Below are 17052 nucleotides of genomic sequence, written 5' to 3' on the forward strand. Positions count from 1 at the left end.
TGAGAAGGTGGTAGTGAGCCTTATTCTTGAACCACTGCAGTCCATGCGGTGAAGGTGCTCCAGGATTTTGTCTCAGCGACAATGAAGTAATGGTGATATATGTTCAAGTCAGGACGGTGTGAGACTTGGAGGGGAACTTGGAGGTGATGGTAGTCCCATGCATCTGCTGTCTTTGTCCTTCTAGGTGGTAGAGGTCGCAGGTTTGGGGAGGTGCTGTCGAAGAAGCCTTGGCGGGTTGCTGCAGTGCATCCTGTAGATAGCATACGCTGTAGCCATGGTACACCGTTGGTGGTGGGAGTGATGTTTAAGGTGGTGGAGGGGCTGCCGATCAAGCGGACTGCTTTGTCCTCTATGATATATGTCCAAGTCGGGATAGTGTGTGATTTGGAAGGGAATGTGCAGGTGGTGTTGTTCCCACGCACCCGCTGCCCTTGTCCTTCTGGGTGGTGGAGGTTGCGGGTTTGGGAGGTGCTATCGAAGAAATGATGCAGCAACTGACTGACTCCAGCTTACTCTGACACCAGTAGAAGACCTGTGATTAGCAGCAGACCCATCAGTTGCCAGAGGATGCACTGGTGGATCTGATAAAATTCTGTAGATCCATCCATATGAGGTATAATATATATATATATAATATATATATAGACAGAGAGAGAGAGAGAGAGAGAGAAGCTGCTACAGAGGAGGATAAATAGTAAGGGAGGATGGAATGAACTAGCCGGCAGAAAAGATCAGCCAAACAAGAATTAAATGAGGAAGTACACCAAAGGACTGAGGAGAGAGAAGAACTGGAGGGTGAATGGACCGTTGTAACAGCAAAGTTGTCCTTCAAGAAATCCATCCAAATGGTGCCAGGGGTGACACTTTCAAAAGCAGTGGTCAATGTTAGGATAGAGGCACAGTGCTTAAGTGCACAGGGGAGTGAGACTAATTGGACAGCCCTTTCAAAGAGCTGACACAGGCACGGTGGGCTGAATGGCCTCGATCCGTGCTGTATGATTCTATGATTGAGCAATAATCATAGCTGGGCTCCTCTGCGTCACTGAGAAGAAGCAGCTGGCAGCAGAGACCTTACCTCTGAACAAGTGTTTCCTTCGCATCCAAAGCACAATCGCGATGAGAAGTACTGCACCAACAATAGATCCTGTAATTGCTTGTAGCAGAACGGATGCTGAAACTGCCAATAAAGCACATTTCATTATTTGCAGTCGTAATGGTTAAATGAAATTTGCCGTTATATTTCTCTTTCAATTTTCCCTGCTCTCGTTTGGAAGGTAATTGATTCACATTGGGCTACGTTTACATAGAATTACATAGTTATAACATGGGAACAGGTTGTTAGGACCAACCTGCACATGTTGCTGTTTATTCTCCACACAAGTAGTGGTCCTAATCCCATGTGCTCCACCTTTTCCCATATCCCTTTATTCCCCCTTTCCTTCAACCAACTATCTAACCTATTCTTAAATATTGACATGGTTCCTGCTTCATTCACTATCCCTGGTAATGCAATCCACAGCCTCGCAACCCTGTGTTAAAAAAGTTTTGCCTGCTCTCTGACCTAAATCTTTTACATTTAATCTTATATCTATGAAGAATCTAGGAGATTAAGGGGTGATCTAATGGAGGTGTTAAAGATGATTAAAGGATTTGATAGGGTAAATAGAGAGAAACTATTTCCTCTGGCGGGAGAGTCCAAAATAAGGGGGCATAACCTTAAGATTAGAGTTAGGCCGTTCAGGGGTGATGTCAGGAGGCACTTCTTCACACAAAGGGTAGTGGAAATCTGGAACTCTCTCCCCCAAAAAACTATTGAGGCTGGGGGTCAATTGAAAATTTCAAAACTGAGACTGATGGATTTTTGTTAGGTAAGGGTATTAAGGGTTACGGAACCAAGGTGTGGAGAAGAAGTTAAGATACAGATCAGCCCTGATCTAATTGAATGCTGAACAGGCTAGAGGGGCTAAATAGCCTACTCCTGTTCCTATGTCCCCTTGTTCTAGATCCCTCAGCCACTGGAAACAGTATGGAGTAAATTTTAACCTGGAGCCGGGAAGAGGGCTGTGGGGGGGGGCGGATATTCCTGACGGGTTTCCCGGACGTCCTTATGATTTTGACATAAGGACGTCTTCTACTTATTTTTTGTTGGTTTCCCCCCCCCGACAGGCCGGCCTGATTGAGCAGGTAAGTCTTAGATGGAAGGGGAGGGTCGGTCATGGGAGGGATGGGGTTCGGGGTCATTGGGGGAGGTCGGAAGTCATCGGGGGTAAGGTGTCATCGGAGAGTCGGGAGTGATCGGGAGTCATTGGGGTCGATCATCGGGGGGTTGGAAGTCATCGGGGTCGGTCATCGGGGGGGTCGGGAGTCATCGGAGATCGGGGGTCATCAGGGGACGGGAGTCATCGGGGGTTTTGGGGGTCGGTCATCGGTCGGAGATCGTGGGGTTGGAGTTCTTGGTGGGGGTTCGAAGACCGTTGGGGATGGTCGCTGCAGGTAGGGCCTGGGGAAAGCACTCCTGCTCGTCCGGGCCCACAAGCAGTGCGATAAAGGCACTTACTTGCTGTTTCGGGTCTTCTCGCCTCCTCTCACATGGCATGAAGGAGAAGGCTTGGGAATCCTGCCCCCCACCAAGGAATTAAAAATAAAAAAAGCTACAAAAATGGAGGCTCACGGCCTCCTTGAAAGCTTTCACTGACAGATCTGCCTCCTAAGAGCGGGTTGCTCACCCGCCCCTCGACCCCCCTCCATTAAAGTTGGGGTTGGGTTTCAGTTTTTTTTTACAATTTTTACCTTCCCGCCCGCCCCCAACCCACCCATTCTTGGGGTTAAAATTTAGGCCTATGTTTCGATCTACGCTATCCCATCCCTTCACAATTTTAAACACCTCATGACTTTTGGTGACACTTTTGCATTAACATTCACCATTATAAATTGCTATGTCAACATTCCACATTCAATTTTGCTATGTCAACATGTAAAAATATAATTGCAGGTTCTGGCCACTAGGGGATCTGTGGAGTAAGTTTCTGTCTCCCTACTCTGTCACCACTTAGTGTATGAAAATAAACAAACACATTCATCAACTGACTGTGGGGAACACCACTAGCAGTAAATAAAATATGTGATATGATGTGACAAAAATTATTCGAGATCTTTTGTCTGGTTGATAGATTTTCCCTCCTTTAATTTTGCTTGCTAATAAATAATTCTGTTGCAGCTACTTACTTTGTGTCGTCCTGAAACACTGTTTCACCGAACGTATAGACCCGTGTTCATTCTGAGCTTGACATGAAACACAAACGCTTGACGTCGTTTGCAGTGTCAGTGTGCTGATGGTCCAAATGCCATTGATCACTGTCTTGACATTGCCCGTGTAATTCCATGTAATCTGTGCCAGAGGACTGGCTTCAGCGATACAAGTAAAGCTCATCCCAGCTTGGCTGATGTTTACCTCCACAGGTTTGTCTGCGGGAAGAAATTGAACCGCGGTAAATCACAGCTTGTCGCTTTTCTCTCCTTTACTTCCTTTCCCTCTGTTCAAGGTTGGGCCCCAGTTCCATGGGCATTGGCAGTCCTCCAATACCTTCATAGAATCATAGAATGATACAGCACAGAAGGAGGCCATTTGGCCCATCGTCCCTGTGCCAGCTGTTTGAAAGAGCTATCCAATTAGTCCCACCCCCATGCTCTTTCCCCATAGCCCTGCAACATTTTCCCTTTCAAGTATTTATCCAGTTCCCTTTGGAAAGTTACTATTGAATCTGCTTCCACCACCTTTTCAGGCAGGGCATTCCAGATCATAACAACTCGCTGCATAAACATTTTTTTCCTCGTGTCGCCTCTGATTCTGTTGCTAATTACCTGAAATCTGTGGCCTCTGGTTACCTGGAAACAGTTTCTCCTTATTTACTCTGTCAAAACCCTTCATGAATTTGAACGCCTCTATTAAATCTCCCCTAACCTTCTCTGCTCTAAAGAGAACAATCCCAGCTTGTCTGGATTCTCCACATACCCGAAGTCTTTCGTTCCTGTCACCATTCTAGTAAATCCTGCTGGCTTTCATTTATTAACCCAGACTTTTCCAAGCACCAATTAATTTTATCTCAGATTATTGTCTCTAAAAGTTTCCCCACCACCAACGTTAGGCTGTCTGGCCTGTAGATGCTGGGTTTATCGCTCTCCCCTGCTTTGAACAGGGGTGGAACATTTGCCATCCTCTGGCACCACTCCCATGTCTAAGTCGATTGGAAGATTGTGGCCAGAGCCTTTGTAATTTCCACCCTTACTTCCCTCAGCAACCTAAGATGCATCTCACCTGGACCGGGTGACTTTCTACTTTGAGCACTGCCAACCTTTCAATTATCTCCTCTTTATCTATTTTTATCCTATCCAATTTCTCCTGCTTTACTGTAACATTGGCAGCATCCTCTTCTTTAGTGAAGACAGATGCAAAGTACTCATTTAGCATCTCAGCCATGCCCTCTGCCTCCACAAGAAGATCTCCTTCTTGGTCCATAATCGACCCCACCCTTCCTTTGACTACCCTTTTACAATTCATATGTTTATAAAAGACTTTTGGTTCCCTTATCCAATTGTCATCTGCAAGTCTAGACAGTGAATGTCATCAGACTGTTTGGTCATTGGGTGGGGGTGGGGGCTACAGGGAAAGGGGTATCACAGCGAAGCCCAACTGTTATTACTTGCTGTCCGCACAGATTCTTCTTCCAGTAGGATCACTCACTTGATAGTAATCAATATTTGTGCTGCTAGTTCTTTCTTCTCCCCTTACCTAGCCCAAGAGCAATGTGGCCAATTGGAGCACCCAACGGTTGCGCTGCCTATTTAATGCAGACAGAGGGGACCTTAGCACGCAGATTGTCCACTGAGGTTTCAAAGCAATATAAATGCAAATTCTTAGTTACTTAAAGGATGGACCAGAGATTTTTCAAAAGAATCAGGAACGAGATAGTTATGAGGAGACACTTATGAGAAATTTAACACCTGGGCGGGAAGCTGTGGGAACATGCAGCCCGCCTGCCTAGGAAACTGCAGTGTGAGGCCTGGTCCATTTCAATGGTTTGGCCTCATAAGCCTCCCGCCTGCCTATTGGCTGGAATTGCTATCCTTGTTTGCCTATTGGCTGGGATTGTTATCCTTGTTTACCTATTGGCTGGGATTGTTATCCTTGATGCCTATTGGCTGGGATTGTTATCCTTGTTTGTCTATTGGCTGGGGTTGTTATCCTTGTTTGCCTATTGGCTGGGGTTGTTATCCTTGTTTGCCTATTGGCTGGGGTTGGTATCCTTGTTTGCCTGTTGGCTGGGGTTGCTATCCTTGTTTGCCTATTGGCTGGGGTTGCTATCCTTGTTTGCCTATTGGCTGGGGTTGTTATCCTTGTTTGCCTATTGGCTGGGGTTGTTATCCTTGTTTGCCTATTGGCTGGGGTTGTTATCCTTGTTTACCTATTGGCTGGGATTGTTATCCTTGATGGTCTATTGGCTGGGATTGTTATCCTTCTTTGCCTATTGGCTGGGATTGTTATCCTTGTTTACCTATTGGCTGGGATTGTTATCCTTGATGGTCTATTGGCTAGGATTGTTATCCTTCTTTGCCTATTGGCTGGGGTTGTGATCCTTGTTTGTCTATTGGCTGGGGTTGTGATCCTTGTTTGTCTATTGGCTGGGGTTGTGATCCTTGTTTGTCTATTGGCTGGGGTTGTGATCCTTGTTTGTCTATTGGCTGGGGTTGCCGTCCTCACCTGCCTATTGGCTGGAGTTGATACTCTTCTCTACCTATGGGTTGTTCAATGTTGCTGCACACCTTTCCTGGTTTGGATGTGCGGGTGGGGGAGAGGGTGATTTGTACAGAGTAAACCCCAGGAACCCAACTCTTATTTTGCTCTTTGTTGTCGAAATACTGATAAAATAACAAAAGTAAAAAAAAACGTTTTAAACAGTGTTGATTACACTCACGTTATTATCGCCATTTCTTCTGCCCTTGCCTCTCCCTACCTCTGTAGCCTCCTCTAGCCCTACAATGTCCACTCCCCCACTCCCACCACCACCCTGAGCTCTTCGTTCCTCTGACTACAGCCTCTTATGCATCCTTCCTCCCTTTCCTGCAACATTCCCAGCCATGCCTTCAGCCTCCTGGGTGCACTCTGAGGTGAAATTCCATTATTAAACCCCTCCGCCTTTCTACCTCCTTCTCCTTCTCCTTTAAAAATGCTTCTCATGAAATTGGCATGCCAAGGCAAAGCTGACTTGGCTTCCCATTGGATAAAAAGAAAGACTTTCATTTATATAGTGCCTTTCATGACCGCAGGATGTATCAAAGCAATTGTACAACCAATTAAGTACTTTTGAAGCATAGTCAATGTTGTAATGTAGGAAACGCAGCAGCTAATTTGCGCACAGCAAGGTCCCACAAACAGCAATGTGATAATGACCAGATAATCTGTTTTTCAATGATGTTGGTTGAGAGATAAATATTGACTAGTACACCGAGGAAAACCCCTTGCTTTTCTATGAAATAGTGCCATGGGATCCTTTCCGTACAGCTGAGAGGGAAGATGGAGCCTCATTTAACATCTCATCCGAAAGACAGCACATCCGACAGTGCAGCACTCCCTCAGTACTGCACTGGAGTATCAGCTTGGATTTTGTGCTCAAGTCTCTGGAGTGTGACTGTACCCACAACCTTATGACTCAGAGGTGAGAGTGCTACCACTGAGCTACCATTGCTGTCATTAGTAATGTTACCTGTAGAACTGATTATTTTTGCTGATGTCAGCGCCAAAATTACCAGATTTATTGAATTCAAATCCACAACTTGTGATTTGAACTCACAGCCTTCTGGGTTGCTGGACCAGCATCACTACTACTGTATTACCATATGTGGATACCAGCAAGAATATGGGGGAAGAGCTAAAACAGACTGTGGGGAAAATTGTCTATTGACTTTTCAGTAGAGTACTTCTTGGAAAACTGAGAGACATGCAGAGGAAATCTGGACCTGAATTTAGTATGTGCAAGTTCACAAAGTGGCCGTGAAATGGATTGACATGACAATCCAAGGTGAAATAAGAAAAAACATGTTGCAGAAGGATGGGGGGAATCAATGGCAGGACTACAGAAACTTCAGAAGTACATCAAAAGGATGATCAGATGATCAAATTGGAAATAAATACAGTTGCAGACAGTAAGCACAACAGCAAGAAGATCATCCAGTACCACAAAAGCAAGAGCCCAGTCAAGGAAGAGGTGGAGAGTTGGAGAAGGTTAAAGTAACTGAGGATGAGCAGAGACTAGGTAATACATTCAATGATGGCTTCCTTGAAGAAGACTACAGTGACGTGCCCTCCATCGGTAGAAATAATCTACAAACTTCAACATCAACAAGATGTTGGTTCTAGATGGGCTTTAGAGGATTCAATGCAGACATAGCCCCATGGGATGGATGGTGTATGTTCCAGGGACTGACAAAGATGCAAAGAAACTTGTGAAGTGCTGACAATTATCATGAGAGTGTCAATGAATGCTGTGCAGACATGCCAACATATTACCCATATACAAGCATGGGGACAAATCTAAACTGGGCAACTACACACCCATCAGTTGGGCATCAATTTCTGCTAGAATAATGGGATTAATTATTAGGAGCAAATGTCAACTCAAAAGTTGGCGGGGGTGGGGGTGAGTTGTCAGGTGAGGGGAAAATTAGAAATCTAAAGAGAAAAGTCAAGGCAATAGAGCATCATAACGATTTGGGGAAAGATAAGCAGAGTATGACAGGAAGTAACAGAGAGTTTAATGGTAATAGTGCATCAGCGAATAAGGTCAAAGCAAGGAAAAATGGTAAAAAGGTCAAATTAGAGACTCTTTATCTGAATGCACGAAGCATTCGTAACAAGATAGGCGAATTAGTGGCACAAATAGAGATAAATGGGTTTGAGATAACAGCTATTACAGGGATGTGGTTGCAAGTTGACCAAGGTTGGGAACTAAATATTCCACGGTAGTTGATGTTTCGAAAAGACAGGCAGAATGGAGAAGGGTGGGGGGTAGCCTTGATAATAAAGGATGACGTAAGGACAGTAGTGAGAAAGGATCTTGGCTCACAAGGTCAGGAAGTAGAATCAGTATCATAATATTTTGTATCTGTCTTCACAGTAGAAAACACAAAAAACATACCAGAAATAGTGGGAAACTAAGTAGCTAATGAGAGTGAGGAGGTAGACGGGAAAGTAGGGTTGAGGTCACTATCAGATCAGCCATGATCTTATCAAATGGCAGGGCAGGCTCGAGGAGCCGAATGGCCTACTCCTGCTCTTAATTCGTATGTTTGTATGTAACTTAAAGTAATTAATATCAGGAGAAAAAGCACTAGAGAAAATAATGGGGCTAGGTGGCAAATGTAACACCGCTATTCAAGAAAGGAGGGAGAGAGAAAACGGAACTACAGGCCAATTGGCCTGACATCGGTCATCGGAAAAATGATGGAATCTATTATTAGGGAAGTGTTAACAGGGCACTTAGAAAATTATAATGTGATTAGGCAGAGTCAACATGGTTATATGAAAGTTAAATCGTGGTTGACAAATTAGAATTTTTTGAGGGTGTAACCAGCAGGATAGATAAAGGGGAACCAGTGGATGTAGTATATTTGGATTTTCAAAAGGCATTCGATAAGGTGCCACATAAACGGCACTTTACACAAGGTAAGAGCTTATAGGATTGGGGTAATATATTAACATGGATAGAGGATTGGTTAATGGACAGAAAACAGAGAGTAGGGATAAACGGGACACTTTCAGCTTGGCAGGCTGTAACTAGTGGGGTGCTGCAAGGATCGGAGCTTGGGCCTCAGCTAGTTATAATCTATATCAACGACTTAATTGAAGGGACCATGTGTAATGTATCTAAGTTTGCTGACGATACAAAGCTAGGTGGGAAAGTAAGCTGTGAGGAAGACACAAAGGGCGCTAAATTGGGCCGTGTGGCGCCCGTTGTTTCGGCGCTACACGGTCTCCCTGACATCCAAGATAGCGTCTTGGATGCGCACGCACGCACGTTTCCAGCGGGACGTGTGCCAGATGCCATCTTGTTATAGGAGTTAGCGCAGGCGCAGATAACGAATGCTGGAATCATGTAAAGTAGGGAGAAAATCAGTGTGTAACGCTGATTTAAAGTGACTGATACCATTTTGGGACATAACGCTCAACTCAACGCACAGCCTTAACCCCAACCATCTGAATGTGTCTTAGAGTGCCTGGAGGACCCTCCACCAGCTTTATTTGAAGGAACCATGCAGGATTTACAAGTTAGTGGCTGGATTACTGCTTCTGGCAGCCAAGACATTTGTAACTGTTTTTGGAGGTCTCCTAGACTTGAATACTAGGACGCGGGGACATAGTCTAACACTTAGAGCCAGGAGGTGCAGGAGTGAAGTTAGGAAATGCTTCTACATGCACAGGGTGGGAGACGTTTGGAACGCTCTTCTGCAGACGGCAGTTGACGCTAGTTCACTTGTGAATGTTAAATCTGAGATTGAAAGATTTCTGTGAACCAAGGGTATTAAGGGATATGGGGCTAAGACGTGTATATGGAGTTAAGTCACAGGTCCACCATGGTCTCAATGAATGGCGGAACAGGCTTGAGGGGCTCAATGCCACTGCCACTTGCTGCCTCCTGATATGCGCCACCTTCTCCTGCAAGAAAGCGTGTCTGGGTGATGTGCCTGTTATGGTTGAATAGCTGTCAGTGTGTGTGGCCTGTGAGTTGTGGGTGGGTGGCTTGAAACAGTGGTAGTGTGTAAGGGTGAGAGGAAGCATCTGATTGGAAGAGTTGAGTACTGATGGAAAGAGTTTGTTGGTATGTGGGTGATGGGGGATGTAGTGCGTGGAGCAGTTGGTAGGAGACTCCACTTGACAGTTGACCTCACTCACCTTGACCACTCATGTCAAAGCATTGAACTTCTTCCTGCACTGCATCCATGGTCATGATGCTGTGCGCCTGGCATTGACTTCGTCCCCCGCTGCCTCCCACTGCCTTTCGAGTATATGCCTGGAGGGCCTCTTTCCCCCCCACCCCCCTGCGGATATAGGATGCTCTCCTTCTGTCCACCTCTTGCACCAAGGTCTCTAGTGCATCAGCAGATAGCCTTGGTGCACGCACTCTCGCAGGCCTGGTACAAACTGAGATTGGCAGATTGGTGAGGTCTGGTGTGCAGATTGGAGAATGTGGGATTTAGTAGTGCACAACCTTTATTCAATTTTTTAACATAACTCATCAGTGTGTAAACATAGGGATGGAACCTGCATCTGTGTTTTACGTTTGTGATGTCTAATCTCCATTCAGACTCCGCGCAGACAGTAGACTATTACTTTCAGCAAATAACAGCTACCGGCTACCTCTAAGAGAGTTAAAAGAAACATCCTCCCTTTAAGAGATTGAGCTCCCTTTGGTGGTGGAAAGTACAAACTGCATTGATTCCATGTGCAAGGTCTGGAAAGGATTGCTGATTGCAGGTAAGTGCTCCGGTGGGCCCAAACTTGCGTCTTGCCTGCGCAGGGACCATTGGGCGCGGGGTAATAGCATATCATGCTACCTGTGTCCAAAAACGGCCCCTATTGAATTTTTCCCCCAACAGAGTCTGCAAAGGATATCAACAAGTTAAGTGAGTGGGCAAGAAGGTTGCAGATGGAGTATAATGTGGGGAAATGTGAGGTTATTCACTTTGGTAGGAAGAATAGAAAAGCAGAATATATTTTAAATGGTGAGAAACTATTAAATATTGGTGTTCAGAGGGATTTGGGTGTCCTAGTACATGGAACACAGAAAGTTAACATGCAGGTACAGCAGGCAATTAGGAAAGCAAATGGTATGTTGGCCTTTATTGCATGAGTGTTGGAGTACAAGAGTAAGGACGTCTTGCTGCAATTGAATAGGGCCTCAGTGAGACCACACCTGGAGTACTGTGTACAGTTTTGTTCTCCTTATCTAAGGAAGGATATACTTGCCTCAGAGGCAGCGCAATGAAGGTTCACTAGATCGATTCCTGGGATGAGAGATTGAGTACAATGGCCTATGCTTTCTAGAGTTTAGAAGAATGAGAGGTGATCTCACTGAATAAAAGATTCTGAGAGGGCTTGACAGGATAGATGCTGAAAGGCTGTTTCTTCTGGCTGGAGAGTCTAGAACTAGGGGGCATATTCTTAGGATAAGGGGTCGGCCATTTAAAACTGAGTTGAGGAGGAATTTCTTCACTGAGAGGGTTGTGAATTTTTGGAATTCTCTACCCCAGAGGGCTGTGGATGCTCAGTCATTGAGTATATTCAAGGCTGGGGTTGATACATTTGATAGATTTTTGGAATCTAAGATAATCACAGGATGTGGGGATCAGGCGGGAAAGTGGAGTTGAGGTCAAAGATCAGCCATTGAATGACAGAGCAAGCTCGAGGGACCGTATGGCCTACACCTGCTCCTATTTCTTACATTCTTATGAACAGTACCTGTAAGAGAATAATCAGATAAATGCAGGCCAACATGGTTTTAGATTATATTGCAAAGTTGGTTTTATATAAGTTGCAAGATTGTCATGCTGGATGTGGAAGAGGCAATTTGTTGAATCTCTGCCCTGACACCCATAGGACTCACACTGAACCAGGTTCACCATTGTACCCTGCTTTCTCCCTTCACTCCTCATTGTTCTGGAAGATAGAAACACCAACGCTACATAACTTGAGTTAGTTTAAGGCCCCAAACTGAATTACTAAGTTTGATTGAAATATTTTTTAACAAGTAAAAGCACCTACTAAACAAATTCCAAGAGGTATCTCCCGATCTCCCAGCCCTTTGTTAGTTCACCCTGCTCCCTTATCATGTATAAGGGCTGATTATTCCCTATTGGTGAGGAGCCTTGGCTATTGCCCATGAAATCAGGAAAATGTGGATGCAGTGCCTGTGATTGTGTCGCTACAATTGGGGTCAGTCCCAATACATACAGCCAACGGGCTGACACAGCAGGGCTACAGTAGATAGAGTAGATAAGAATAGAGTAGAGTAGGATAGATGGATAGATAGATAGTTAGTTAGATAGATAGATAAATAGATAGATAGATAGATATAAGGGAGCAGGTTTCACTATCAAAGGGCTGGGAGATTGGGAGCTACTTATTGGAATCGTACTGTTCTGTAGGTACTTTTGTTTGTTAAAGAAATATTTCAATCAAACTGAATAATTCAGTTTGCAGTCTGAAATTAACTTGAGACGGACAGACAGACAGTTTTATTCCCATCTAAACTCATTCAGTGACAATACCACTGAGCTTATCACAGGTGTATTTTTTAAAAACCCTAAACAGGTATGATTGCTCACATTGAACACGGATCTCCAAAGCCTCTGAGGTCTCACTTCCCAGGTAATTTGTTGCTGTGCAGTTGTAGAATCCAGAATCTCTTCTTGAAATATTTTGGAAGAGCAGAGTGCCTCTCATGGTATTAATAGATTTTGTTTGACTTGTGTTTCCCTTCCTCTTGTACCAGGTATAGGTAGCTTCAGGGTGACTGTTACTGGCGCACATCAATGAGACCTTGTCACCCTCTTTGATCTCCAATTGTGATCCATCATCTACTTGAACGGTTATGTTTTTGGGGGCATCTGAAAGTAAAAAATGGATTGTGGGTTAATGATATATAATATGGAGGGTAGCGCACAAGTAGTGGTGTAGCACTGGGGGTTATTATACGAGGTAGTCTCCCTCCATCATTCGTCGTCCCCATACGCAGTAGGTAAAACTTCACTTCTTTATCTTGGAATTAATGGAGGAGATTAGCTCCTACCTCGTAAATATGTCTCGTAATATGGAAGGAGTTTCGGATAAGTAAGTAGGGGGTGATGGAGATCATGCCTTCACCATGATAATTTTTAAACCAAATTATTACCATACAGAAAACGAGAATCTGGGTGTTAAATCACTTTTAAAAAATTGTTCTTGGGATGTGGGTGATACTGGCAAGGCAGTATTTATTGTCCATCCCTAGTTGTCCTGAGGTGTGGGACTGGAGTCACGTGTAGACTAGGTTGGATAGGGGTGACGAGTTCCTTTTCCTGCAGGACATCGTGAACCAGTTGGGTTTTTACAACATATTAAGCAACCTTTCACAATCATTTCTGCTGATGTCAGCCCCAAAATTACCAGATTTATTGAATTCAAATCCACAACTTGTGATTTGAACTCACAGCCTTCTGGGTTGCTGGTCTAGCATCGCCAGTACTGTATTACCGTATTTGGATACCAGCAAGAATATGGGGGAAGAGCTAAGAAAGACTAACTTGGGGAAAATTGTCTATTGACTTCTCAGTAGAGTATTTCTTGGAATACTGAGCAACATGCAGAGGAAATCTGGACCTGAATTTAGCATGTGCAGACTCACAAAGTGGCAGTGAAATGGATTGACATGACAATCCAAGGTGAAATAAGAAAAAACATGTTGCAGAAGGATGAGGGGAACCAATGGCAGGACTACAGAAACTTCAGAAGTACATCAAAAGGATGATCAGATGATCAAACTGGAAATAAATACAGTTGCAGACAGTAAGCACAACAGCAAGAAAATCATCCAGTACCATAAAAGCAAGTGGCCAGTCAAGGAAGAGGTGGAGAGTTGGAGAAGGTTAAAGTAACTGAGGATGAGCAGAGAATAGGTAATACATTCAATGAAGGCTTCCTTGAAGAACTCTACTGTGACGTGCCCTCCATCGGTAGAAATAATCTACAAACTTCAACATCAACAAGATGTCGTTTCTAGATGGGCTTTAGAGGGTTCAATGCAGACATAGCCCCATGTTCCAGGGACTGAGAAAGTTGCAAAGAAACTGAAGTGCTGAGAATTATCATGAGGGTGTCAATGAATGCTGTGGAGACAAGCCAACATATTACCCATATACAAGCATGGGGACAAATCTAAACTGGGCAACTACACACCCATCAGTTGCACATCAATTTCTGCTAGAATAACGGGATTAATTATTAGCAGTAAACTCGAACAGTACCTATATGAGAATAATCTGATAAATACAAGCTAATATGATTTTAGATTATAATGCACAGTTGGTCTTATTTAAGTTGCAAGACGCCATGCTAAAGCTGTACAGTTTCTTGTTTACATCACACCCCGAGGACTGTTTTCAGCTTTGATCAGAAGACTTTGACCTTTTTGAGGAAGTGACACCCCAAGTGATCAGTGAAGAACTATATCATATCTAGCATCTACTTCTCCAAATAAAAGCTTCTGATAAAGTGTTATCTCAAAATGCAAAGGGAGGTGAGAAGTGTCTGAAAATTCCTGGTAAAGAGATCTTCCAGGAGGTTCCATGGTTGTGGGGCAGATAGGAAGTGATTAGTCATGATGCTCCAGCCAATCTGCAGGAGGCTTGATGGACCAGCTGGTCTTTTCCGGCCTGTCATTCTCGTATGTGTTGTGTAAACCTGTACAGGTACAATGGACACTAATGTCTAAAACTGTGAAGCTGCCTATTCCCTGTGAGTTGTCGCTGTACAGATTCCAGAACCCTGTTCTACTATTCTCTAGAAGAGCAGGGTGCTGCTCGTGGTATTAAAAGGTTGTGTTTGGCCTGTGTCTCCCTCCCACTTGTACCAGGTGTAGGTAGCTTCAGGGCAACTGTTGGTGTTGCACATTAATGAAACCCCTTTCATCTCTAACTCGTTATCTCCTTGAATGGTTATATTTTTAGGGGTATCTGAAAGTAGGAAATGGATTGTGGATTAACGACGTACAATACAGAGAGTCATTAATGTTTTGTCAAGGGTTACCATCCCAAAATCTCTCTCTCATTCTCTGCTTCAGTAATGACCTAGACCATTGGAAGGTGTGGGGCAGGACGGGGAGGGGAGAATTGGGGGAGGGTGGGGAGAGGAGATTTGGGGGAGGGTGGGGAGAGGAGATTTGGGGGAGGGCAGGGAGAGGAGATTTGGGGGAGGGTGGGGAGAGGAGATTTGGGAGAGGGTGGGGAGAGGAGATTTGGGGGAGGGCGGGGAGAAGAGATTTGGGAGAGGGCGGGGAGAGGAGATTTGGGGGAGGGTGGGGAGAGGAGATTTGGGAGAGGGTGGGGAGAGGAGATTTGGGGGAGGGCGGGGAGAGGAGATTTGGGGGAGGGTGGGGAGAGAAGATTTGAGGGAGGGCGGGGAGAGGAGATTGAGGGATGATGGGGTGAGGAGTTTTGGGGCCGAAGGGATGAGCAGATTTGGGAGAGAAGGGGTGCAGAGATTTGGGGAGGTTGGGGAGAGGAGATTTGGGGGAGAGTGGGGAGAGGAGATTTGGAGTAGAGCGGGGAGAGGAGGTTTGAAGGAAGGTGGGGAGATCAGATTGGGGTGGGAAGGGAGGTGAGATTGGGGAGGGTGGGGAGAGGAGATTGGGGGGAGGGTGGGGAGAGGAGATTGGGGGGAGGGCGGGGAGTGGAGATTGGGGGGAGGGCGGGGAGAGGAGATTGGGGGGATGGCGGGGAGAGGAGATTGGGGGGAGGGCGGGGAGAGGAGATTGGGGGGATGGCGGGGAGAGGAGATTGGGGGGAGGGCGGGGAGAGGAGTTTTAGAGGAGGGTGGTGCAAGAATGGACAGGTCAAGGAAGATTCAAGCAAGAGCCCATGAATATATGGTGTTCATATAATTTTAATTACACTGGCTGGCAATGAAACAGCTCAAACTAAAATGATGAAATAACTTGTGCTTAGCGTAGCTATTGTAGTCCCCCGTAATGTCTTTAAAAGAATTTAGTATGAATGCTTTGTTGAGACAAGCTGCTCATGGTCGACCAGCCTTATCTTAATCACTGTAACTCTGGAAAATACCTGTCTCAAAGAAATTAGCCTGTTGAGATAAGCCGCTCATGGCTGATCAGCCTCGTCTTCTTCCAGTCTAAACTCATCAAGCTGACAATAACCAATCAATCTGATCTTCCTTGACATCGTTATGTTGGGAAAACATCGTCACATTTCAAGGCTCCAGGTTCAAGGCTCAGGCTTGTACCGATGACAAGACCACTATCAGTAAGGTCAGTAGTAGAGGTAAAGCTACAGAGGAGGCAGTTACAGCTCCACTCAAGAACGGAACGGGATAATATCATTCTGTTCTTGTAACTATCTCTCAAGCATTGTAATTGTTTTAATTTGTGCTTGGCTTGATCACCTCAATAAAGAATCTCGTCACCACCCAAAAGGGGTCAGGGTCGGATTTATTACAGTGGGGAGGGGAGATTTGGGGAAGAGCGGAGAGAGGAGATTTGGAGGATGGTGGGGACAGGAGATTTGGAGGAGGCCAGGGAGAGGAGAGTGGGGAGGGTGGGAAGAGGAAATTTGGGGGGGGTGGGGGAGAATATTTGGAGGAGGGTGGGGAGAGGAGATTTGGGGAGGGTGGGGAAAGGAAATTTGGGGAAGGGTGGAGAGAAGAGATTTGAGGGAGGGTGGGGAGAAGAGATTTGAGGGAGGGTGGGAAGAAGAGATTTGGAGGAGGCACAGGAGAGGAGATTTGTGAAAGGGTGGGGAGAGAAGATTTGGAGGAGGGTGGGGGGAGGAAATTTGGGGGAGGGTGGGAGGAGGAGATTTGGAGGAGGGTGGGGTCCAGACATTTGGAGGAGGCTGGGAAGAGGAGATTTGGGGGGAGGGTGGGAGAAAAGATTTGGGGGAGGGCGGGGAGATGAGATTTGGGGGAGGGCGGGGAGATGAGATTTGGGGGAGGGCGGGGAGAGGAGATTTGGGGGAGGGCGGGGAGATGAGATTTGGGGGAGGGCGGGGAGAGGAGATTTGGGGGAGGGCGGGGAGAGGAGATTTGGGGGAGGGCGGGGAGAGGAGATTTGGGGGAGGGCGGGAAGAGGAGATTTGGGGGAGGGCGGGGAGAGGAGATTTGGGGGAGGGCGGGAAGAGGAGATTTGGGGGAGGGCGGGGAGAGGAGGTTTGGGGGAGGGCGGGGAGAGGAGATTTGTGGGAGGGCGGGGAGAGGAGATTTGGGGGAGGACGGGGAGAGGAGATTTGGGG

The 17052-nt window shown here is 45.8% G+C and overlaps 1 protein-coding gene across 3 annotated transcripts in view; it reads right to left on the bottom strand.

The window, feature by feature from the left end:
• Positions 1–17052, bottom strand: part of LOC137332585 (sialic acid-binding Ig-like lectin 14) — a 54061-nt gene that overhangs the window by 12017 nt on the left and 24992 nt on the right. For all 3 annotated transcript variants that reach the window (XM_067996518.1, XM_067996516.1, XM_067996517.1), the window contains 3 exons: positions 12379–12660; positions 3226–3465; positions 1076–1177 (listed from right to left, as the gene is read on the bottom strand). In XM_067996518.1, coding sequence (XP_067852619.1) covers positions 1076–1177; positions 3226–3465; positions 12379–12660 — 624 coding nt within the window. The remainder of the gene's footprint in view (positions 1–1075; positions 1178–3225; positions 3466–12378; positions 12661–17052) is intronic.

This window comes from Heptranchias perlo, chromosome 14, assembly GCF_035084215.1.
Source record: "Heptranchias perlo isolate sHepPer1 chromosome 14, sHepPer1.hap1, whole genome shotgun sequence".
NCBI classification, from domain to species: Eukaryota; Metazoa; Chordata; class Chondrichthyes; order Hexanchiformes; family Hexanchidae; genus Heptranchias; species Heptranchias perlo.